This window comes from Narcine bancroftii, chromosome 3, assembly GCF_036971445.1.
Source record: "Narcine bancroftii isolate sNarBan1 chromosome 3, sNarBan1.hap1, whole genome shotgun sequence".
NCBI classification, from domain to species: Eukaryota; Metazoa; Chordata; class Chondrichthyes; order Torpediniformes; family Narcinidae; genus Narcine; species Narcine bancroftii.
In genome coordinates this window covers 219799707-219824315 of record NC_091471.1, presented here as the reverse complement: position 1 = coordinate 219824315, position 24609 = coordinate 219799707, and the positions used below count along the sequence as shown (strand labels likewise).

Sequence of the window (24609 nt, the reverse complement as noted above, 5' to 3'; positions counted from 1 at the left end):
TTTAACTATGTGAACTCCTTTCTCTGCTTTACCATTTGACTGTGGATGCAGAAAACTTGAAGTCACATGTCAAAAATCATAGTCTTCTACAAAGTTATGGAATTCTCTACAACCATAGCATGGTCCATTGTCACTGTAGACAATTTGAGGAATTCCATGTCTTGCAAAGATTGATTTCATATATTTGATCACACAAGCAGCAGACATGTTAGGAAGCTGTGCAATCTCTGGATAGTTCAATAGATAATCAATAACCAGCAAGTAATTATTTCCATCCATGTGGAGCAGATCAATGTCAATTTTCTGCCATGGTTCTGCTGGTACGTCAGTTATTATCATGGGTTCCTTTGCCTGCTTTGCTTGATGTTTCAAACAGGTCTTACAGCTTGAAACCATCCTGTCAAGGTCATCATCTATTCCTGACCAGTAAACAGCAGTTCTGGCCCTCCTCTTGCTTTTTTCCAGCCCAAGGTTCCCCTCATGCCCCCTTTTTCAGCATCTCTTGTCACAGTGATTGAGGAATGGCTGATGTTGTAGTGTGGCTGACATTTACCTCTGGCCATCCTTCATTCAGATTTTTAATCACCTTCTGGGTCCCTTTCTGTTTCATCTGCGATCTGCTTGGATTTCATGTCAGATATGGGAAGAGATTCAGTGATCAAGTTCACGTGGAGATTCACATCTGTCTCTGTGGAACTCTCATTATGTGCTTCACTCTGTCTCGTTGCCCTGGATAACGCATCAGCTAACACAATAGGTTTCTCTCATGTGTACATCCTCTTGACTAGGCTTAAGTTTTCACATGCTTTGTCACCAAGCATGATTCATGTCTATCTGGGACTACAGCAAACCTGAGATAGTGCTCTTTAACTTTCACCTTGAGCTTACATGTACCTTTCATGTTGATACTGTGTCCTTTGTAGGCGTTGAGCTGTACGGAATTTGTATGGCTTTATCTTCATTGTCCTGATGTTATGCTCACAGATTAAAATGACCTTTGCCCCTGTGTCCAGCTTGAAAGGAGTATTTGTTCCATTTGTATGCAATGACACAGTCCACTTATCCTGCTCAACTCTGTTCACTCTTGGCTGTTCAGTGTCTGTTGGTTTAGAATCTTTCTGCACTACCATGCCCACAAAAAGTATGTTACTGAGGGCTGTTTCTTCTATAGTGTGTACACTTTCACTTCTGTATTGTTTATCTTTGGAAAAACATTGCTTTTCGTGATGATTCTGCCCTTTGCATTTATTACAGAGTTTTTCCATAGGATGGGCATTGTTTTGATACATGTTGAGTGCCACATCGTTTACAATTGAATCTCTCTCTACATTTTTTGTTGTTTCCTACATCTCATTTTTTGTTTGTGTGTGTAGACACACTCTTTGGCTATGACTATGTCTTCATTTTCACTGGCTTTTGCACTATCACCAAACTTTTTCCACGTGCTGCAGAGCTAATTCCCTGGTGTGGCATGTCTTCACAGCTTTGGCTGAGGTAAGATCTGTCTCTCGCAGCAACCTCTCTCTCACTTTCTTATCAATAATCCCAAACACAATTTGATCACGGATCATTGAATCTTACAGCGATTTAAAATTGCATGGACTTGGTTTTAGTTTCATGTCTGTTAAAAAAGTATCAAAGCTCTCTCTTGCTGCAGCTGCAAGCACAAGCTAAAAATGTACCTCTCAAATGGTTAATTTTTCTTAGTTAAACAATGTTCATCAAACATCAAGATAACCTTGTCAAACTTGCCTCAGTCAGCTACCTCAGCAGAAACAAATGTGTTGAAAACCTCTAATGCTTGAGGTTTTGCCACAGTAAGTAGCAGTGCAATCTTCCATGCATCAAGTTTGCTATCGAGTTCAATGGCTTGCAAGTACAGCATGAATCGTCTGAACAAGTTCCACTTGTGGTTACACTTTAAGTCCAATTTACAGCATCAGGAATATTTACACTCTCCATTATCTCTGCTGAAATGACTAATACACACTCTGGAATTCCTGATGTACATTTCACTCCTAGTATCATGTGATGTTTCTTTTATAGTAATGAAGAAACCTGGGTTCTTTTAAAACAGCTATAATTTATTAGCTGTAAAATTCGTGACTGTGTGAAGACATCCATCTTGAACAACTGAAGCTGCCGCAAATTAGTCTCTGACTCCTTCTAGTGGTCAGGAGGATTACTAGTATGCTACCACCTCTTATGGGAGAGGACTGGCCATCTTAGGTTATCAAGGGAGAATGGATAGGTTGAATTTCTTTCCTTCCAGCTGAGGAGTGACCTGAGAATCATAAAATAATGACATGCATAGAGAGGGTAGATCAGGGTCAATGAACAATCCAAGGGGTTGATAAATGCCAAGGGGTTGAAAGGGGGTCAATAAAGGGCAGTTGGGGGGGGGGGGTTCGATTGAACTTCTGTGGTTGGAAGCAGGGTGTGTCTACGGAAAATAGTGCCTATGTCAGGGGTGGCCAGTCTCTCACGAAAGCTGGTCTTGGTGGCTGCCTTGTTGAATTTGGCTTCAGCCTCTTAATAAGTAGAGAGTGAAGGACTGATGGAGCAGAGCAGGAGGTATGTGTCAAATGCCACTGCCATCCGCCCTTGTCCAGCACCACCACTTCCGTCCAGTGCCACCATCACCTCGTCCAGCATCGTCACCACCCCCCATCCAGCACCATCACCACCTCCGTCCAGTACTGCCACCACCCACGTTGAGCACTACTACCACCGCCATCCAACGCCACCACCAATTCCCGTCCAGCGACGCCACCTCCCAGCCAGTGCCACAACCACCCTGTCCAGAGCAGCCACTTCAACCCATCCAGTGTAGTCACCACATCCATCCAGTACCACCACCACCCCCTGTCCAGCACAGCCACCACATCCAATGCCACCACCACCCCCATCCAGCCACTACCACCCAGTCCAGCACAGCCACCTCCCCTGTCCAGTACCACCAACACCATCGTCCAGCACATCCATCACCCTCTCCCCCCCATTCAGTGCCGCAACTAGCCCTCCCCGAGATTCCATGCTTTGAGGTTCATGAAGGATCAAGGATTCCATGAAAGGGTCAATGATCTAAAAAGTTTGGATTCCTGGGAATAGATAGTCACAATATTTTCCAGAGGAATGGGGAGTCTAAAACTGCAAGGCACAGGGGTAAACATTTTAGGTGATCTGAGAGACAAGCTTTTCACACAAAGTATAGTGGCTATATGGAATGAACTGCCAGAGGAGATGGTAGAAGCAAACACATAGATAATTGAGAAATGTTTAGAGCAGAGGTAGCCAAACTACAGCCCCTAGACGAACTGCGGCTCAGTGCCCACTTATAAAAATGGCAGAGCAGCTGCTGGTGCCGACCCACGGAGAGTGAAGAGTGAAGTCTCAGTGTATCCCCGTGGTGTCCAACTGCCCAGAATGTCCATCATTGGCTCTGTGCAGCATTCAAGTGGCCTGTTAAAGGAGCAGATGGTGGTTGAAATTGTTTGGACAGTGACTCCTTATATTTTTCTGTATGTGGCCTACAACCAAAAATGTTTGTGCTTCACTGGTTGAGAGGAATATGGGCCAAAGCAGGAAAATTTGAATAGATTAGATGGGTATCTTTGTTGGCAAAGATGAGTTGGGCTGAAGGGCTTGTTTCTGTGCCATGAAACCTTATGACTGTTTGTTTACTAGCCAGATTTGTTCCTGTGAATGTCCCTTTTATGCCATTAACCAAGTTTGCCGATAAGCCTATTATGGGGTGGGAGGGTTAGCAGAGTAGTTAGTTCAACACTGTTACAGTGCCAGCAATCAGGATCGGGGTTTGAATCCCATGCTGCCTGTATGTTCTCCCTGTCTTTGTGTGGGTTTTCTCTGGTGGGGGGGTGGGGGTGGGGTGTCTGGTTTCATCCCATCGTTCAAAGGGTACCAGGTGTAAATTGGGCAGCATGGGCTTGTGGGCCTGTTACTGTACTGTATGTCTAAATTTTAAAATGTTTAAAAATGTGGCATTTTATCAAAGGCCTCTGCAAAGTGCATATACACCACACTTATTTTATTAACTCATCATTCCTTCATTGCTAAATTCTATCATATTCTTACCCTCAACACATCCATGTCAGATTGTCTTATTTCTTGTGGAGCTGCTGTCTCCAGCTGCCCATGGCCCGAGTTCAATCCTGACCTCTGATGTTGTTTACCTGGACTTTGCACTTTCTCCCTCTGAACACTTGGGATGTAGCCATCTATATACCCCAAAGGTTATTTGGCTACGGTACATTGCTCCCATGGGGGTGAGTGGCAGAACCTTGGAAGGGGTGAATTGCCTGGGGGTAGAGTTGATCAGTAGGTGGGTTCAGATGGTATGAACAAAAGTGGGTGCCCAGTGGTCAGCATGCACTCTGTTTCCCCAGGTGACCATCAACCCTGTCTCGAATCACAGCTTTCCCTCCACACAAGTAAATGGTGACTGTCCATAATTGCTGGGCTCATTTTTACACCCCTTCTCAGTTTGTTGCCCTCTAAGCTTCACACAGACACCAGAAGAACATACAAACTCTGGTCCGGTCATGATCGCTGGTGCTGTAAAGGCGTTGTGCTAACCGCTATGCCAATTGTAAGTTCAGAAAAATCCTCTGCGCTATCAATATTTTTATGCCTCTGGGGCCTCAACAAATTCCTCCTTCACTTTGGAAGCACCCTCCTCCTTGAAGACAGTTCTCATTCAGAAACTTGACAGTCCTCGAAGCATCCATGTGTGTCCCCATTTTCATGCTGAATGAATGCCTCTGCTCCATAGATTCTATTTAAATATCAACATATTTGCATTCCAATTTAACTTGGCAACTAATTTTTTGCTCAATTGCTCTTTTTGTCTCATTTTAAATTTCAATTCTTTCGTAATCACCCTGATTCTCACTGTAACAAAGTCCTATTTTTGTTTTATTTACCCTTGTTCCAGTTTTGACATTTATGGAGCTCGGGATTTAATTACTTTTTTAATTTCTCCTGGCAATGCATCATGTGAATACCTCTACCATTTCTTCCTCAAAACCATTGTTCTGCTACATCTCTGCTTGTCAGGTTTTGCTTTTAAATTGCCTGGCCAGATCTATTCTCAAATTTCCCATTAAAAATGGCCCTCTAATCATTATTATATTGGATTACACATTCTCATTTTCTGTCGCTGATCACTATCTCCTAATTGTTTCCCTATCAAAACAAAGCGGATGATTATGTATCCTTCCATTGAGTGCCATGACAAGCTCAACTGAAGAAATTCTAGGCAATTTTTTGTTAAAAAGTGGAAATTATGCAAAGCAGCTATTCTCAACAAGTGCCATACTCTCTGCCACTTTGAGGGGGGGGGGCACATCGCTTTTAAAGGGGGCCATGGACTGAAATCATGTTTTTGATGCAGTTGGTAGGAGAGAACTAAACTTGACTGCCTCACAGGGAAACGTGAGCAGTCCTAAGTGGGCCATATCCAAGAAAAGGTTGAGAATGGCTGGTGTAGATACCCAGCAGATCAGCCAGCAGCTGTGAAGAGAGAATTGCAGGTGATGGGTTAAGTGATATGGATTAGATTCTGATCTTCCGTGCTGTCTGCTCAATTTGTAGTCGCTGAAACTGTTTGGGTTTTCCCGGGCTTTCTCCTACATCCCAATGAGATATGCTAGTTGCTACGTTAATTGACAACTATAAATGAACATGAGTGTACGTGGAAGACAGGAGGATCAGGATGTGTAAATTGCATCTATAAGGAAATGGAATGGTTAGCAGAATGCATGAGAGTTTGGAGGGACTCAGCAGAAAGCCTATACCTTGCCTCATATTAAACATGTCTTCAGTTCAGTCACCTTAATTCCTGTAATCTCCTCCTGAATGATGTCATTGAAAAACATAACAGCCTTAAAACAATTTACATTCTCAATCCTATCATGTATCCCAATCTACCCCCACAAAGGGTAGGCCCTACCTTTAGATCCATGTATCTTCCACACTTTCTGATGATTGAAAGGGAATCTGAACCTCAAGCTTGGCTGTTCCCAGCCCTCCATCCCTGGCATCCGTGGAGAGAAACAAACAGTCATCCTTTCAAGACAAGAGCTTTCTTTTAAAAGTGAGAATTGAAGCAACAGACATCTGGGCCACCCATGCGATCGGAAGAGATTTTCTGCAAAAGGTTCACCCAGTTTTGTGCTTGGCTTTTCTATTGTGTGGAAGACGACTTCTTGGAGCATTGATTGGCCAAAACCTTCCGACACTCAGAGTTTCTGACTTGGTTAAAACACACACACAATTTAAAGATACGGAGAAGGGGAAAGAAGGAAAATAAATATTTATATTTTTCTATTTACAATAGCATAGTCGAGTGGCATTGGAAAATTAACTGTTTTATAAATAAGAATGTTTATGGTTATTAAATATTCCATTATTGTCACATAATACTACATTTAGAATGTAACATACATGAAATTCTTTAACTTTTGTTTACCATAAGGAAAACCAGCGCCCCTCACAGAAACCCACAGCACCTGGTTTCCCTTGGTGGTCTTCCCTCCAAGTGCTGACCAGGCCTGAGCCTGCTTAGCTTTTGAGATCAGACAATCTCAGGCATATTCAGGGTATTAAGGGCAAATCAAAATTACTTGCTTCTAAAACAGGACTGGTAATCACAGGTACACTAGGTTTACAATCCATATTGTTACATTTCTAGTTTACGATATATTAAATGAAGTATAGTGGGCAGATGTCCTAGAAATGCCCAATCAAAAAAAGTTTGAACCAACATTCAAAGCTATAGCAATTTTATTAACTCAAGTGTTTTAAGTTAGCATAAAGGGTGGAGCATGACCAACCATTCCCACATTGGTGGTAGAAAGAAAATCACACATGGGAACTGAACACACAATCTAGGCACAGACTGCAGTGCTGGTATGTTCGAGTGAATGCTGTTCTGTCAGCAGTGCTCCGCTGAGGATGAGGCAGTGAAGAGATATTCCAATTCATAAGAAGATAATTTTCTTTCAGCAAGTGCCATCAAAAGATTATCCGTTAATTCAGATAATACCACTGATGTGGAGTGAGATGGCAGAACAGCGAAGCACAAGTTAAATCCAAGGGGATCTGTGAGGAATTTGCCATTCTCACCATGATTACATGGGTTTCCTGGATGTTTCAGTTTCCTCCTCCATCACAATGAAGCTTCATTGGCTACTGCAGATTACCACTTGGTGTTGGTTAGTGTTAGGTCTGCTTTGTTCATGAATGAGTGAGACAAACACCAGGCTGAGTCGAAATCAGGGTTCTTTGTTCTTTATTACCGGATTGTAACACTTGCGACTAACAAAGTTAGTCGGAGAATGCATTCTGCCGTTATCAGCAAAATGGTGATTTTTTATACCCTTGGATACATGCTTAGAACATCATCATATCATTACTTGTCCAATGACTAAAACTGTTGCTATCCTTTCCCTGCTAGCTTCCTGCCTCTCAATCCATCAATGTCTCTCTTATCTTGTAAGTACAAGGATGCATTTACATCTTGTTACAGCCCTGTACATTCCCATCTCATGATGTTTTACCTAACAGGAGTACAAGGACACCTCCCCTTCTTGTTACTGCCCTGTACAGGGTAACTCCCTACACATTCCCATCTCATGATGTTTTACCTTACATTAGTGGCAAAAAGAATGTGCAAGAGAGATTAAGTTACAGAGGTAATGTAAAATAGGGGGTATGTTACATGAGTTTGCTCTGAGGGAGCCATCATGGATTCCAGGGGCCAAAATATTTCCCGAGGTGTCAAAATCACTACAGTAGAAAAATGACTATCTGATGTAGCTATAAATTATTCAATATATGATAGATGATACTCTTGAAGTATAAACAGATGGCTTGTTAGAATGATGACTTCCAGTGGCCCATTTCAAAAATACACTTGAAGCCAAACTCCAAATGTTTTTGAAACTATTTAAATACCAAGAAATATCTTGTAACATCAGTCTATTAACGTAATGTGCATCAGAATACAATTCCAGATGAATAAATGAAAGTAAACATAAAGGTATGAGACAGGAACATAATGGAGAGGTTGTAAATAATGTAGACAAATAACAATACTTGTTAATGTTTATAGATTTTATTCTGACCAATTACAAGCCATGGATTTGTATGTTTTTTCATTACTCAGCAGCAATGATCTTGACCATAGTAGTGTACTAACTCCCCTTATACACTTCATTCCTGGGTAACTCGTGTTCCATTAATAGACACCTATTCTAATGTCTATTGAATAAGAACTCATGCCTTTGAATCCTGCTGAGAAGAGACATTGGAAATCTTTAAAATTATTGAATTACAAATTTCATTCAATAATTTCATTTTTCAAGAGCTGCTTCTCATTGTCATTTCCTCTATTGAAAAACCGATTTAACTTGACGAGTCGGATTCTAATGGAGCTGCCTTATTCTACATACATTTTGGACTTATTCCTCACCTAAATGTAATGTATCATTTATGGACTTGGAACAACTGCAAGATTATTTTACTCATGCACTTCCTAGTCTTTTTTCTAATGCAAAAATAGATATTATATATCGGGTGGATGCTGCAATTAACCATTGGTTTGATTTTGGTCGTGGGAAACACCACATCTTGCAGTTTGAAGTTCAGGAAGTTATTTATTCATAAGTCAATGTTCTAACCTGCCTTTACATCCTGTACATTCACTTCAGCACAGAACAGACAGATTAAATCTTTTTTGTTTCTCGAGGCATAAACCAACCACAATGTTGAGTTGATTGTATAAGGAAGTAATTTTAATGTGACCTACCCATTACATCAGACCAAGTCACACAAGCTTTAAACATAAACAAAGGAAAAAATTGAAATATTTTAATTCCACAAATAGGTCCAAAACAAAATTACAAAAAGAAAAATTATTAATAATTCACAGTGCCCTTGCTGTGTGGCATCACAAACTATCTGCATTCAGATCCTTAAGCCTTGAATGGGCCAGAAGCAATTTGATCAGCAAACATTCAAACACTGTTGCACAAAATTTATTTTTCCCTTTTAATCCAAAAAACTGGTTGATATTTCTTGTACATATCAGATATCTTTATATACAGTTATGCCCTGCTTTACGAATACTCACTTTATGCAAATTCATTTTTTTCAAAGAAACCTGTGTTGGATTTTATGAAAAAGTGGCCGGCAGGGCTGTCAGTACGTGGTTGGTGGGACCGTCAGTGCGTGGCCAGCAGTGTTGTCACAGGATGGCCAGTGGGGCTGTCAGCGCATGGCCGGCAGACTGTCAGCGCGCGGCTGGCGAGGCTGTCACAGGATGGCCAGTGTATCTGTCAGTGTGTGGCTGATGGGACTGTCAGTGTGCGGCCAACGGAGCTATCACAGGAGAGCCAGTGGGCCTGTCAGCGTGTGGCCGACAGGGCTGTCACAGGATGGCCGGCAGGGCTGTCAGCGTGCAGTTGGCGGGGCAGTCACAGGGCGGCCGACGGGGCAGTCACAGTGCAGGGCTGTCAAAACTCTATGTCTTGTTGATTTGGTAAGTGAAACTACACTGTAAAAACATTATTTCTACTTTATATAGGTTGTGTATTTATCATATCATTCCTGCTTTTACTATTAGTGTTATTTTAGTTTTTGTGTGTTATTTGGCATGATTTGTTGGGTTAATCTTTTGGTCCTGAAACGCTCAAAAATATTCTTATAGAAATCAGATGGTAATCACGTCTTCACTTTATACCATTTCAGTTATGAAAGGTTCCGTAGGAACGCTCTAGTTTCGTGAAGCGGGGCATACCTGCACACGTTGAATTTTATAATGTGCATTTCAATTCCGCATTCAACAATCCGGCAAGTGATCTTAATGCAGACTGCATTTGTTAGCCATTCAGTAGAAATTCTTACATTTTCTGTTACCACAACACACTGCCAACTCAAATGGAAAAAAACCCCACATATACATTGATACACCGATACATTACATCGAGGAAAATTGATAGGATTAAAGTTAACAAAACTGTAAAAAGGGGCTTATACATGGAAATAAATCATTCAATTACTGTATGAGACAACAAGGCCTCTATGCTTTTGTTCCATCTGGAATAAAACATTCATGCCCATTCTTTACTGCCATTATTATGAGCTGACAATGGTATTTTAATCTTTATTGTGAAACAGACAGATCCATTACAGTGTTGTAACTTTAAGAATTTATTCTGCAGGTTTGCAAATTTAGTTGACCTGCTTTTCACATTTCCAGTGTCAATGCAAAACTCAAGAGGACTGAAACACTGTTGGAAAATATACGATTATAGCTCAATGCAAAATCCGTATCCCAGATTACAGTACTATTCAACCCTCTCCATGAGAAACAATAAGCCCAGTTCATGACATGTGACTATTATTTGGAGATGTGCTGCTGAATATGAAGAAGAAACTCATAATAAGATAATGCAAATTCTGCTCTGTCCTCCACGAACCTCTGAAAAAAATTTGCTTTGAAAGGAGCATCGTCCCTGTTGATTTTTAACAAACATTCAGAATATTAAATTCTAATAACCACAATTTGAACATCAATTAAAGACATATTTACACAAAATTGCTGGAGAAACTCAGCAAGCCACGCAGCGTTCAATACGTAGCAGAGATAGATATGTAACCAACGTTTTGGTCCTGAGTTCTTCATCAAGGTATTTCACCATTTTAGGCAGCCGCCTGTTTGCTTTTAGCTTATATCTCATTGAAGGGCTCAACCCCAAAACGTTGGTTATGTATCTTTATCTTTGCTCTTTCAATAGTTTGGTTTCAATAATAATATGTAAGCATGTAAAAATGGAATATACAGGTGTAGCGATTGTATGTCGAAAAAAAACTATTATATATAAACAAAGTTCTTTAACAAACTGGAGGAATCACTGTTAATACTGTTTGTATGTGCATGACTGGCCCACTCCTTGCTGATTGAACCGGTTGTTCCTCTCCTTTAATTTCCCCTAATAAAGGTGGCAACGCCATAACCCCTCCCCCACAATAAGCTCGGGTCTCAGGTCAGTAACGTGAGATGTGCCGTCAGTTTATGGTAATAAAAGCCTATCAGTCAGGTAACTTCTAGTCTTTGGTGTTATTGATAACGCATCAATTTTATTACCATAATTTTTTTTGCAATAGACAATTAGACTAGAGAGGCTAGAAATTGACCTTCAATCACCAGAAGCATCCGACAAGTTCAAACTCTGGCTGCCCTGCTTCAATCTTTTTCCGAGATCGTATAATCTGATGCAATCAAGCTGGACTTACTGTTCTCATGGGTCGGGCACCGCTTTTACCCGATGGTCAGAGACTGCAAGATATTCATTGGCCCAGGTGAACGAAATCTACGCCAGGCACATCCTAGCCATGCAACAACCCAGGGAGTCAATTGAGGATTACCTTCGGGTCCTGCAAGACCCTGAATGGGCCTGCGACTTCAAGGCCGTATCAGCAGAAGAGTACACAGAGGAGTTGATCCGAGATGCTTGTGTAGCTTCTAGCTACGAGATGGCATCCAGCGACTACAAGAACAGGGTGAGCTGCAATTGCAGAAAGCTATCAACTGGCTAAAACCCTGGAAGTAGCCCTCTGCAATGTGCAGTCTTTCTCATCTGATAACTCAGCTGCCACATGGGGTGTGCAGCCGCTACCATCTTGGGACCCAGGATCGCAGATCACTCCACACTCCGACTTGACTGATGCCACCCCCGAATACCCAAAGTGCTACTTCTGCAGCCAGCAGAAGCACCGCAGGAAGCATTGCCCAATAAAGGACATGATCTGTTCCAGCTACGGGAAGAAAGGACACTAAGCAAAGGTATGTAAATCTAGGTAACCTTCTAATCTGAGCAGCGCCGTGTGTAGGCAGCTGCCACCTTGGATGAAGGACTTCCAATGAACAACAGCACTGCGTGTGTACCATGGGGGCCGCCATCTTGGAGGGCACCATCTTACCAGACCACGAGGCAGTACAACATGTAAGACTGGCTTTGGTCACACTCAATCAAGATGGCCCTCATCAGCTCGATGATGGACTTAGAGATAAATAGGTGCAAATTAGGCTGTCTGTTCGATAGTGGAAGCATGGAGAATTTCATCCACCCTGGCACGGTGCAACGTTACTCCCTTGCTGTGAGGCCAGAATCTTCAAGCCCACTCGGCAGAGATCTGCAGCAACTGCGTCGCATGGTGATGCTGACCGTGCACGGCAGATGCCACAGCTCTGCGCACCCGTACTACTGGAGTTGGATTTTTAGTGCCACCTTAAGAGCATCCCCATGGCATATAATGGGCACCATTTTCCCCCCCCTCACAGTCTATAAACAGTCTGCCCTCCCCTCCAAACTTGCCCAACCAGCAACCCATAATCTGCCCACCATGTGTGATCTGCAGATCCCCCACCCCCCCACCTCTTTTCGCCAACCTCACCCCAAATGAAAGCCCATCACCACCAAGAGCAGGCGGTACAGCACTGGGGACAGGGCCTTTATCAAATCAAAGGTGAGATGGTTCCTGACCGAGGAGATCACTGAACCCAGTACCAGCCCCTGGGGAGCCAGGTAGTGGTGGTTAAAAGTGAGGAAAACCACTGAATGGTTATCAACTACAGTTGCATTAACAGGTTCATGCAACTGGATGCATACTCCCTCCCCCACATAGCCGACACGGTGAACCAAATCGCCCAATATCGGGTATTTTCCATCAATGACTGAAATTTGGCATATCACCAGCTCCCTATCCATCCGGAGGATCGCCAGAAAACTGTGTTCAAGGTGGATGGCCGCCTCTACCTCTTTCTGAGGGTCCCACTCGTGGTCACTAATGGACTCTCCATCTTCCAGAGGGAGATGGACCGAGTGGTGGACGAGGACGGGCTGCTGGTCACATTATCCTACCTTGACAATGTCACTATCTACAGCCATGATCTGCAGGACCATGATGCCAACCTCTGGAAATTCCTTGAGACAGCCAAAACCCTTAATCTCACCTACAATAAAGATATATATGTTTTCTGCACATCACATCATATCCGCCCCCTTGTAAAAGCCACCTCCTTTCCCCTGTCGGCAGAGTCCTAGGAGACCCTCAACCTCATCAAAGGCGATATTGCCAAGGCCGCAATACATGCTGTGGACAAATCCACTCTGTTCCAGGTGGAGAGTGATGCGTCTGACTTTGCCCTGGCCACCACATTTAACCTGGTGAGAAGACCCATAGCATTTTTCTCCAGCACCCTCCAAGGCCCTGAGATCCAGCACTCCTCCATTGAGGAGTAGGCCCAGGCCATCGTTGAGGAGGTACCTGCAGAATGACCAACATGCAGTCGCTTTTATATTCAATAACCAGCAGTGGAGTAAAATCAAGAATGACAAGATTCTGAGGTGGAGAATTGAACTCTCCACTTACAAGTATATCTTGTACTGGCCTGGAAAGCTCAACGAGCCCTCAGATGCCCTGTCCTGAGGGACTTGCACCAGTGCACACATAGACTGTTTACCAGCTCTCCATGCCGACCTCTGCCACCCCAGGATCACTAGGTTCTACCATTTCATCAAAGCCCGCAACCTCCTCTATTCGGTTGAGGACATCAGGGCAATGACCAGGTCCTGCCAGGTCTGTGTGGAATTCAAACCACACTTCTACCAGTTGGACAGGTTGCACCTGATTAAGACCACCCATACCTTTGAGCACTTGCGCATTGATTCCAAGGGGCTCCTGCCCTCTTTAAACCGTAACGCGCACTTCCTCAACATCATTGTGAGTACTCACGTTTTCAGTTTGTCATTCCCTACCCAGACATGACCGCTGCCACTGTCATCAAAGCCTTGCACAAACTCTTCACCCTGTTTGGAGACCCCTATTATATTTATAGCGACGAACTGTGCCAATATTTGCTGGCCAAAGGTATAGCCGCAAGCAGGACCACTAATGGAACAACCAGGTGGAAAGGGAGACACACTATCTGGAAAGCTGTTCTCCTTGCTCTAAGGTTGAAAGGCCTGCCTGTCTCCCACACCAAGAGGTCCTCCCCAAAGCGCTCCACGTGATCAGATCCCTCCTGTGCATCATCACCAATGCCACCTCTCATGAAATGTTGTTTCCCTTCCCTAGGAAGTCTATGCTGGGGACCATCCTGCCATCCTGGTTGACGTTCCCAGGGCCAGTCCTGCTCTGGAAGCATGTGAGAAGCCATAAGTCCGACCTGCGGTCAAGAGGGTCCACCTCCTCCACACCAATCCCCAATATGCCTAAGTGGCGTACCCGGATAGGCGCGATGACACCTTGTCTCTCCGGGACTTGGTGCATGCAGGAGATCCTGGGACTCTGGTTGACGAACCAGTACATCCACCCCCCACAATATCCACCACATACCATGTCATCTGACCCCAGCCCCCGACCCAACTGTCTCAGTTCAGTCACCGGACAGTCCAGGAATAAACAGCTGAGCCACAGCTGGTGCTACAATGGTCACAAATGTAGACAAGAACATCGGACAGACTGAATTTGTGATGGACATTGAATCCACTTCACCCTTCCGAACTTCCTTTATAAAAAGAGGGAGGGGGTGAATGAGGTGGAACCACTGTTAATACTGTTTGTACGTGTATGCCTATCCCGCCCCTTGCTGACTGTACCTGTGGTTCCTTCCCCTTGATTTCTCTAATAAAGGCAGCAATGCCATAACCCCTCCCCAGAACAAGTTCTGGTCTTGGGTCAGCAACATGAGGCGTGCCTTCTGTTTATGGTAATAAAAGCCCATCAGTCAGGTAACTTCTAGTCTTTGGAGTTATTGATAGCACACCACAAACAGATAAGAAGAAAGACAAAAACATATACTACACACAAACAAATATAAGATGGCTAATCGAAAAAGACAAAAAAAGATATTACTATTCTACAAAATCTACCCCCTTCCTTTCCGAAGTTGTAGGTAGTGGCATATAACTACCTTATAGAGAGGACGAAAACCACAAAACAATATCTGATTAATCTTATAAATTATGAAAGTAGTTGATAAAAGGATCCCATAAATTAAAAAAATTCAAACCCATTACATTGGTAGAGCATCTGATCTCTTCTAAAGTTAAACATGACAACATATCAGAGAGCCACTGAGTATCATATCGGATAGTCACTGTTATCCAGCAGGAACACCCATCTTTGCTCCATAAAGAATGCTGCGTGTCTTGCTGAGTTTCTCCAGCATTTATGTGTAAACTACAATCACGGTGAATGCAAATTTTTTTGTTTAAGTTAAAAACACAGGTTATATTTTCTGAAAACTCCATGATAGGCTGACTTTGGATCACGCTGTGTGGTCCTGGGCTCATGACTGGGTCTTTTGCGACTCTTAGCATATGCCTGCGGCCCTGTGCACAACAAGGCCTCTTCTGGCACATGACTGGTTTTGCACAGAATGATTTTGACAGCTGTAAGATCGTGCTCCAAAGCTGTCACTGATATGCAATGTTTGTGACCGTCACTGATATCCAGTCAAAACCATTAAATATATACAGAAATAAAATCTATGAACAAAATCAGGACACAGACACCTTCCCTGAAATAACATATATTTCAGTTCATTCAATAGAATCACATAATGACTTGTTTGGCACAGGCTCAGCAGGCAGATTTCCCAGTTTGTGAGTTGGGAAGCCTGTGGTATCAAACAGACCATGAGCACAGGCCAGGAAACAGGAGTAAATAACTGCACAAATGGAAAGTACCACCACTTAATTAAGCCTGTGCAGAGCTGAAGATGTGAACATTCAGTAACAAACAGAGGTAAATGTACAATTTCCAAGAACCACTCTATCAAGTACGGACAACTGTGTAAATTAAAGAAAACACCCAAAGTTCGAGGATGTATATCTCACCCATACAAATACAGATAAAAGAAAAACTGAAGAGGGCTCTTAGCTTCCATGGAGAGTAGCTCAACACTGGACAATTAATTAGTTTCAGGCTTAGCTTGAAGTTGTATTACTGAAGTGGCAATGACATTCCCGAATGATGGAGTATATGGAGTTCAAGACTTTCATCATCTGAACTTGAGTGCATTTGCTAACAATTTTATTCAAATATCCTTTAAATCAACCAAATGCCTATACTCACTTCACAACACGAAGGATCGACAGAAACGGTCTGCTATCTTGAAGCCAGGAAACAAAACTGGTAACCCTCCGAGATAACAGCGTATTCAATTCCGGTAGTCGATCCTTTTCCATGAAATCAGGAAGTAGGAGAAACAAGAAAAAAATATGACTTATGGTACATATAGACAAATTGCTTTTAATGTGTACTCATTCTTAAAATGAAGGAAATTTTACGGTTGCTAATATTGAGCTAAGTTTTTAAGTTTATTTGTAGCAAAATATCCAGTACTGTTCAGTAAGAAGGGTTCTACTAGGAGCAGACTAACAGGTCACCGCTAACATTCATAAAACTGTGTAAAGAGAGCAGCTACAGAGTATAGGATTACAACATAAAGAAAAGATCAATTATCATCAATAAAGGGCTGCATGCTTATGGGTTCTTGAAGGAGACTGATGGCTGCAGTGAAAAACTGTCTTTGCCTGTTGCCCCTGAGGGATGAGGGAGAGGAGAGTGTATCCAAGGTGTTATTGCCCTTTAGTAATATTAGCTCGTGTATGTTAACATTACTACTGTGTGCTAGGCAGCATGAGATGTAGATGGAATCCATGGACAAGAAGAAAGTTTGTTTCATTTTCACAGCATTCACTACCTCAAGGATGCGTGCTTAGCCTAATGCTTTTCTCATTATACACCCATGACTGTGTGGCCAGGCACAATTCCAATACTATCTACAAATTTGCCAATGACACCATGTCTTTTGCTTGTTTGGACTCAATTCTGGTACTACACTGTACTTATTCCGTCAATTTGAATGCTAATCTTTCCATCATATACTGGAGATGGAATCGAGTGACAAGAATCTGCTGTGACTGAATTTCCTGTGAAATGCAGAAGTAAACTAGCTTTTCACTATGTGTTATTGGGAAATGGCTTGAATTATATCAAAATTTAAAATTTAGATATACAGCACAGTAACAGGTCATTTTGGCCCACAAGCCTGCACCGCCCAATTACACCTAACTAACCTACAACCCCTGGTACAGTTTGAACTGTGGGAGGAAAGCAGAGTCCCTGGGGAAAACCCATGCAAACACGGGGAAAACATAGGTCCCTACATAGAGTGCGGGATTCGAACCCTGGTCCTGATCGCTAGCCCTGTGACAGCGTTACACTAACCATATAGCACTTGCCTATGGATTTCTGAACAAAGCAGAAATCTGGAAATTCTGAAAGTTGACACATTGAAAAACAGTATTTCACTACTTTGACAATTCAGGCTGAACCAAGATGTGAGGTTATGAAGCTTCTTTAACTCCATGTCACAAAACTTTCTGTTGACATGTTGGACTTTGTCACGAGAGATTAAGCCCATTCTGTGGGTAACTCTTATTGTCTAAATTCAGGTAAGAATGAACTTTATTCTGAGGAAAGTTGGAAATTTTGGCCCTATAATATTTAGGATCACATTCACGCTATGTGATATACAACATGGGAAAACGAAGACTCGAGGATTTAGGGAAGAAAAACTAAGTTGGTGATAAAATTACCTTTAATTAATTGTAAGCAAAAGCTGTTTTATAATCCATATATTTTAGAACAATCAAGAATGTACAGATTACACTAACTCTTTTTCATAAGCTTCTTTTCCTCTATTGTCTTACCAGGTTTTGTGGAACAGAATCCCAATTAGAAAATCCAAGCACTTCATTGCTAAAGCTGTTGGTGCAATTTTTGCCAATCCAGAGGTACATAACCTAGAATGATAGATTGAAAAACTGGTGATTGGTGTGAATGGAGATTTGCTCAAGTATGAATTCATATAATTTTTGAACAAATAAAAACTGTTGTTCAAAATGTCCTTGCACTTCGGGAAAATAAGTGCAAACAGACCTCTCAGAAAAATGATGGGACTGGGAAGGGTTAACATAGATTGACGAAGGGGGATTCACTGTTTGACCAAGGTCCTTTTTTGTAACTAGCAGAACAGATAAGGAAGACCCAGTTGATGAGATATATTTTGATTTTCCGAAGTCCTCAATAAGGCATCAGGCAAATTATTAGACTGCAGAGCAACAAGTGGTTACACACTGTTGTGGAAATAAATACACGGGTAATTTTTGTGTTGGGAAATTATGATTAGTGAAGTGCATGGGCCGCAGCTGTTCATATTTGAATAAGAAGATCAGGTACAGTGCCCTCCATAATGTTTGGGACATTTCGAAATTATAGCACTTTTTATACATTGTCCCCTCATTTTAGGGCACCATAATGTTTGGGACATTTGGCTTCACATGGGTTTATGAGTACTCAGGTATGTTTAACTGCTTCATTGGTGTAGGTATAAGAGACCGAGGCTTGCTTATATGTTTTTGATCACCTTTGGAGTCTGTAGTTGCCATTTTTCAACTCGAGGACCAAAGTTGTGCCAATGAAAGTCATACGAGGCTGTAAAACAAGAATAAAACAGAGACATTGCCCAAACCTTAGGATTCCCAAAATCAACAGTTTGGAACATCATTAAGAAGAAAGTGCGTACTGGTGAGCTCAGTAATCACAAAGGGACTGGTATTTCAAGGAAGATCTCCACTGCCGATGACAGAAGAATTCTCATCATAATGAAGAAAAATCCCCAGAAGTCTGTTCAACAGATCAGAAACACTCTTCAGGAGGCAGGTGTGGATGTGTCAATGACCACTGTCTGCAGAAGACTTCATGAAAAGAAATACAGAGGCTATACTGCAAGATGCAAACCACTAGTTCGCCACAGAAAGGATGGCCAAATTACAGTTTGCCAAGGAGTATTTAAAAGAGCCTTCAAATTCTGGAAAAAGGTATTCTGGACAGATGAGACCAAAATTAACTGTATCAAAGTGATGTGAAGAGCAAAGCATGGAGGGGTGCCTCTGTATGAGTTCATGAAGTCTTCTATAGACAGTAGTTATTGACATATCCACAACCACCTCCTGTAGAGTGTTTCTGATCTGTCAGACATACATTTGGGGATTTTTCTTCATTATGATAATTCTCTACCTCCAGTAGTGGAGGTCTTCCTTGGAATACCTTCGCCAATGCTGAGCTCACCAATACACTCTTCTTCTTAACAATGTTCCAAAGAGTTGGTCTGGTAATTCTAAGGTTTGGGCGATGGCTCTTCTCGTTTTATTCTTGTTTCTCAGCCTCACAATGGCTTCTTTGACTTTCACTGGCACAATTATGGTTCTCATTGATAAATGTCAACTGCAGACTACAAAGTTGATCAAAAGCTTAGAAGCAAGCTTAGCTCTCTTATAACTACACCAATGAAGCAATTAAACATACCCAAGTACTCACAGACACCCGTGAAGCCAAATTTCCCAAACATTATAGTACCCTGAAATGAAGGGACTATGTAGAAAAAGTGTTGTAATTTCCACATGGTCAAACCAAAATGTCTATAAAGGTACCATAAGGAAGACAGAGAGTGGCCACTTTGTCCAGCGCCCCTCACAGAAATGAGGCCCCAGTGAGAAATGAACTTGTGACCTCTGATTTACAAGACTAGTGCTCTAACCAATAACCTTGAATAAAATCTGGAATGTGAACTTTAATCACATGTGAATTGTTTGATTACAAATTGAAAACTGTGGAGCCCAGGGGCAAATAAAGGAAAAAAGTTTTTTTCCCAAACATTATGGAGGGCATTGTAAAAAGACACGGTAACAGTGTGGGGTGTGTGGAGGGTACAGAGCAGCTTCAGATGGACTGTGTCATGTTGTGAATGGGCAAGGAGGTGGGAGATGGGAAAAGAAGTGCAGAAAACTGAAGACATTAGCTTCTATAGAAAAAATAGAAAAGAATGACATTGAAGGTTGTTAGTGATCAGATAAGTGCATTTGAACCTTTATCATTGAAAGTTAACATCTGGATACAGGTAAGTGGTATATTGGTTTTTATTGAAAAAAGTTCAAATACAAGGTGAAAAAAACTGCCCAATCCAAACAAAAAAGATCCAGACTGGCTGTGTGGAGATATTGAGGACTCCCTATCTCAGGGAAGGTGGAGTGAAGGATTGGTTCATGAGACTGTGGATTTATTACCTGAAGATTTATCCAATTCCCCAAAGAGCTCAGAAAATTGAAAGATAATCTTAGTTAAGTATACAGAGTTCTTAAGAAGCTTGATCGGATAAATATAGACTCAAAGATTCTCCTGGCTGAGGCATCAGCCATTCTGGACTGAAGTGAGAGGAAACCTTTCACCCTGAGGATTGCAAATATCTAGGATAAAAATCCTCTTGCAATAAATATCAATACACCAATTGATTTTTTAAAATCACTTTCTCAACCTGAATATTAACTTTCACAAGTTCACAAGGCTGTCACTCAGTGTTTTTGACGGTGTTGATAAGATTTTTGCACAAGCAGTGCTGAACTAAAAGATGACTTAAAAAAAACATAAGATTCTTCTATTTCTTATGATCTCGAGTTCTTGTGTCCTCATTCAGTGTTTGGCCTGAAAGCTTTGTTATTTAACATAAAACAAGGCTCTTTGAAAATAATTGAAAGATAAATGCAAATAAAAAATGATGGCTTGCTAAAAAAGAAAACCAATAAGGACACAGACATATGGTGGACTTTATCTTGGGTGACCTTAATCAGCATGGAGATTGGTTTAATTGAATTGGTAATGGTAGTTGTGTGAATAATTGTACTCAGGATAGTTTCCAGAATAACACATTGCGGATGCAGTAAGGGAATAAGTATCTTGGTTCTGGTTATATGTAATAGGGCATCTTTCATAAAGGATCTATCAGTAAAAGGTTCTCCAGGACATAACAATCAGAGCATGACAGAATTCAGCAGTAGCTGAGGAGTGAAAACTTGGGTCTGAAACAAATATTTTTTTTAAGTTTCTTGAATTTAATATAAGGGGAATGACAAAACAGTGAGGATAGAGCTGAAGTGAACTGGGCAAATAGACCATCAAGGAAGACACAGACAGGCACTCACAGGAGATAATTCACAACTGCGGGCAACATTATATCCCAACATGGAAGAACAATTCCAAAATGAAATAAAGTTGATGAGATGAAGTTGACCAATAAAGCTGTGGAGAGTTGGGAGAAAACACCCAAAGACTGGGTTAAATTTAGACCTAACGATTTAAAAGAAAATCAAGAAGAAAAAATACAATGAGGATCAAAACTATAAAAAGTGTCTGCCAGAGTATTGAGAAGTACATTAAAAAGAAGAGTTTAAAGTGAATGTAGACCACTATGAGAATAAGTTGAGGGAAATATTTTTATATCATTGTAAATCATTAAGTCTAAATTTAACCCATTTTGATCTATCATAGAGGGAAAATGGCAGAATTTTTCATCTTTTTTTCTAATGGTAGAAGGTACAAACATCCCATTAATTCCAAAGAAAATACAGGGAGGAATCACATACAGTCATTATTGCTGGAGAATTAGCATTAACCGTACTGATGGGGGTTAAAGGATTATAAGTCCCCTTCATCTGACGATTTTCATCCAAAAGATGGCTGCAAATAAAGATCAAGCATTTATTGTAACCTTCCAAAAAAGATTAGATTCTGGAACATTAGCAAAAAGAAGAAAAAGTATCAGTGTGATATTCTTATTCAAAAAGGATGGGAGCCAAATGAAAACCAACTACAAGACTGTGAGCTTATTATTCAAAAAACATTGGAATAATTTAACTAACAGCAAAAAACTCAGCATCAATTCATGGCAGGGTGGGCTTTACTTGACGGGGCATTGAGTAAGGAAGTCATGTTGGAGCTACATACAACTTGGCTTAGGCTGCTCTTGGAAGACAGTGTGCAATTCTGGTTGCCCCTCAAAAGGAAAGATGTGGAAGCTTTGGAAAGAGTGCAGAAGAGGTTAACCACTAGGTTGTCTGGTTTAGAGGGTATTAGTTATGGGGGGGAGGTTAGTCATACTTGGGTTGTTTTGTCTGGGACATAGGAAGCTTAAGGAAGATCTAACAGAGGGATATAAAATCATGAGAGACATTGATTGGGTGGAAATCCAGAATTTTTTCCCCAGGGTAAAAGCTTCACACACAAGAGGACATGTGTTTAAGGTGAGAGTGAGGAAGCTTAAAGTAGTCATGCCGGGGAAAATATTTTTACACAGAGAGTAAAACATGAAAGTCTGCAAACTGAAGTAAAAACACACAGCTGGAGAAACTCAGCAGGACAACAGTGTATTTTACATAACAAAGATAAAGATATGTAACCAACCTTTCTAGCTTCAGCCCTTCATCAATGTATCGAAAAATGTCGACAGGCACCCAAACAAAATGGCATAGGTGGAGGGATGGGGTAGGAGCACGAACCCAAAGACAGGAGGGCACAGCAGCAAGCAGTGGGAAGAGGAGGGTTGGCTCAATGAATGGAAAGGGAAGGGGGTGGGGAGCTGAGAGAAAGGGAAAGGGAAAGGAGGGAGAATGGAGAGTAGGTTAGCAGAAACCGAAGAAGTTGATGTTAATACCATCCAGTTGGAGAGTGCTCAGATGGAAAATCAAGTGTTATTTCTCCAATTTACAGGTAGTCTAGATGGAATAGTACATTGAGCCATGAACAACTTGTCAGTATAGGAGTGGATGCAGAATTGAAATGGTTGGCCACTAGGAGATCCCAGTCACTGATGTGGACAGAGAGAAGGTACTCAGCGAAGCGATCTCCCAGTCTGTGTCCAATCTCTCTGAAGTAGAGAAGTCCACAAAGAGAGCATCGGATCCAGTAGATAACTCTAGTGGATAAACAAGTGAAGTGTTGCTTCGCTTGAAAAGACTATCTGGGTTCACAAATTGTGGCCACTGGTGTGCCACTTCCTGCAGCCACAGGAGAAGGTGCCGGAGGGGGGGGGGGGGGGTGGCAGGAGCGATCCTTCCCCTGCTTGCTGCTACGCCCTCACCCCCTCATCCACCTATCATCTTCTGCCTTTGGGACCATGCTTCTCCCCCCCCCCCCACCCCTATCATTTTGTTTGGGCTCCTGGTGACATTTTTCCATACCTTGGAAAGCAGTCGTTCTTAACCTTTATCTTTCCAGTCACATACCACTTTAATTAATCCCTATGTCTTCAGTGCTCTGTGACTAGTAAGGGATTGTTTAAGGTGGTGTGTGGGTGGGAAGGGAAAGTCGAGAATCACTGCTCTAGACCCAATTGTTATTGAAATATTTTGCTTGAGAAAAATTGTCATTGGGTCATTTCCTTTGGAATTATGAAACCGTGCACATATAGAATCAATTAGGTACAAACAGTGGTTTTCAAACTTTTTCTTTCTATCCACATGCCATCTTAAACAATCCTTTACTAATCACAGAGAACCTATGGCATAGGGAATACTTAAGGTGGTATGTGATTGGAAAGAAAAAGCTTGAGAACCACTGTTGTAAAGGGCTCAAGCTTGAAAAGTTGATTATGTATCTTTATCTTTGCTATATATAGTTCACTGTTTTCCTGCTGAGCTTTTCCAGCATTTTGTTTTAACAAAAAAAAATGTATGGGTGTCTGGAGTGATGGAAGCAGATACAATTAAAACATTTAAGAGGCTTCTGGACAAACACACGAATATGAAGGGGATGGAGGGATATCTAGCACAGTTTTAGCTTGATTTGGCATCATCTTAGGCACCTTTATGTGGCTAAAGGGCATGTTCCTGTGCTTACTGTTCTACGACAATGGTTAAGTGCTAATATCATTGCTATTGTCTATCTTGCAATGTATATAAACTCATTGATTTGAAAATTATTGTGGTTGAAAATTTCTTGCTCAGTCCTAATATTCTATTTTCAGTTTTGAGGTTTTTGCACAATTTTAAGATTAATTAAGGAAGTTTTGGCAAACCTTTATGGGGCACAAATTAGTCATACCTTCTTAAAATGGAGCAAACTTGGAACCTGTTCAGCAAACCGTTAAACTTGCAAATCTGAATTTGTCACATACAAGCTACTTACAGAAAAACAATCCATCAAGAAAGCACCATCTTGTGACAGATTTTCTGCAGAAAGTTGTATAATAGGCGGCTGAGGAATAGTTTTGTCACCAACAGTGATGGAACCCTACCAAAACACAAAAATAAATTAAAAATAACTTATTAGTCATTGAGTAACAGACAGATAGAGCACAAACAGGCCTTTGGCCCCTCATCTATGCTATTACCACCGTTTTACATAAATCTAATATCCATTCCATTTCATTCTCTTTTTAGATTCTACCACTCATTTACATACTTGGGGCAATTTACAGTGATCAATTTAGCAACAACCCACATGTCTTTGGGATGAGAGTGGAAACTCAAATGGTCACAGGAAGGATATGCAAACTCCATGGAGACAGCAGAGGTTGGGATGGAAGCCAGGTCTCTGGCACTCTGGGATAGCAGCTTCACTTGCTGTAACATTATGCTACTCCCTTAAAATAATTAAACAAGGTCTAAAAGTTGCACT

The 24609-nt window shown here is 41.6% G+C and overlaps 1 protein-coding gene and 1 long non-coding RNA gene across 5 annotated transcripts in view; one reads left to right on the top strand and one right to left on the bottom strand.

Annotated features, from left to right (window-relative positions):
* Nucleotides 1–8118: 8118 nt before the first annotated feature.
* LOC138758139 (protein transport protein Sec24B-like) overlaps nucleotides 8119–24609 on the bottom strand; it is a 188229-nt gene continuing 171738 nt past the window's right edge. For all 4 annotated transcript variants that reach the window (XM_069926651.1, XM_069926650.1, XM_069926652.1 and 1 more), the window contains 4 exons: nucleotides 24118–24222; nucleotides 17811–17903; nucleotides 16168–16271; nucleotides 8119–10538 (listed from right to left, as the gene is read on the bottom strand). In XM_069926651.1, coding sequence (XP_069782752.1) covers nucleotides 10424–10538; nucleotides 16168–16271; nucleotides 17811–17903; nucleotides 24118–24222 — 417 coding nt within the window. In that variant the 3' untranslated portion in view covers nucleotides 8119–10423. The remainder of the gene's footprint in view (nucleotides 10539–16167; nucleotides 16272–17810; nucleotides 17904–24117; nucleotides 24223–24609) is intronic.
* On the top strand, nucleotides 16267–24583 carry LOC138758140 (uncharacterized). The gene is made up of 3 exons (XR_011354168.1): nucleotides 16267–16323; nucleotides 17814–17894; nucleotides 24372–24583. It is a non-coding gene; the product is annotated as an uncharacterized lncRNA (long non-coding RNA).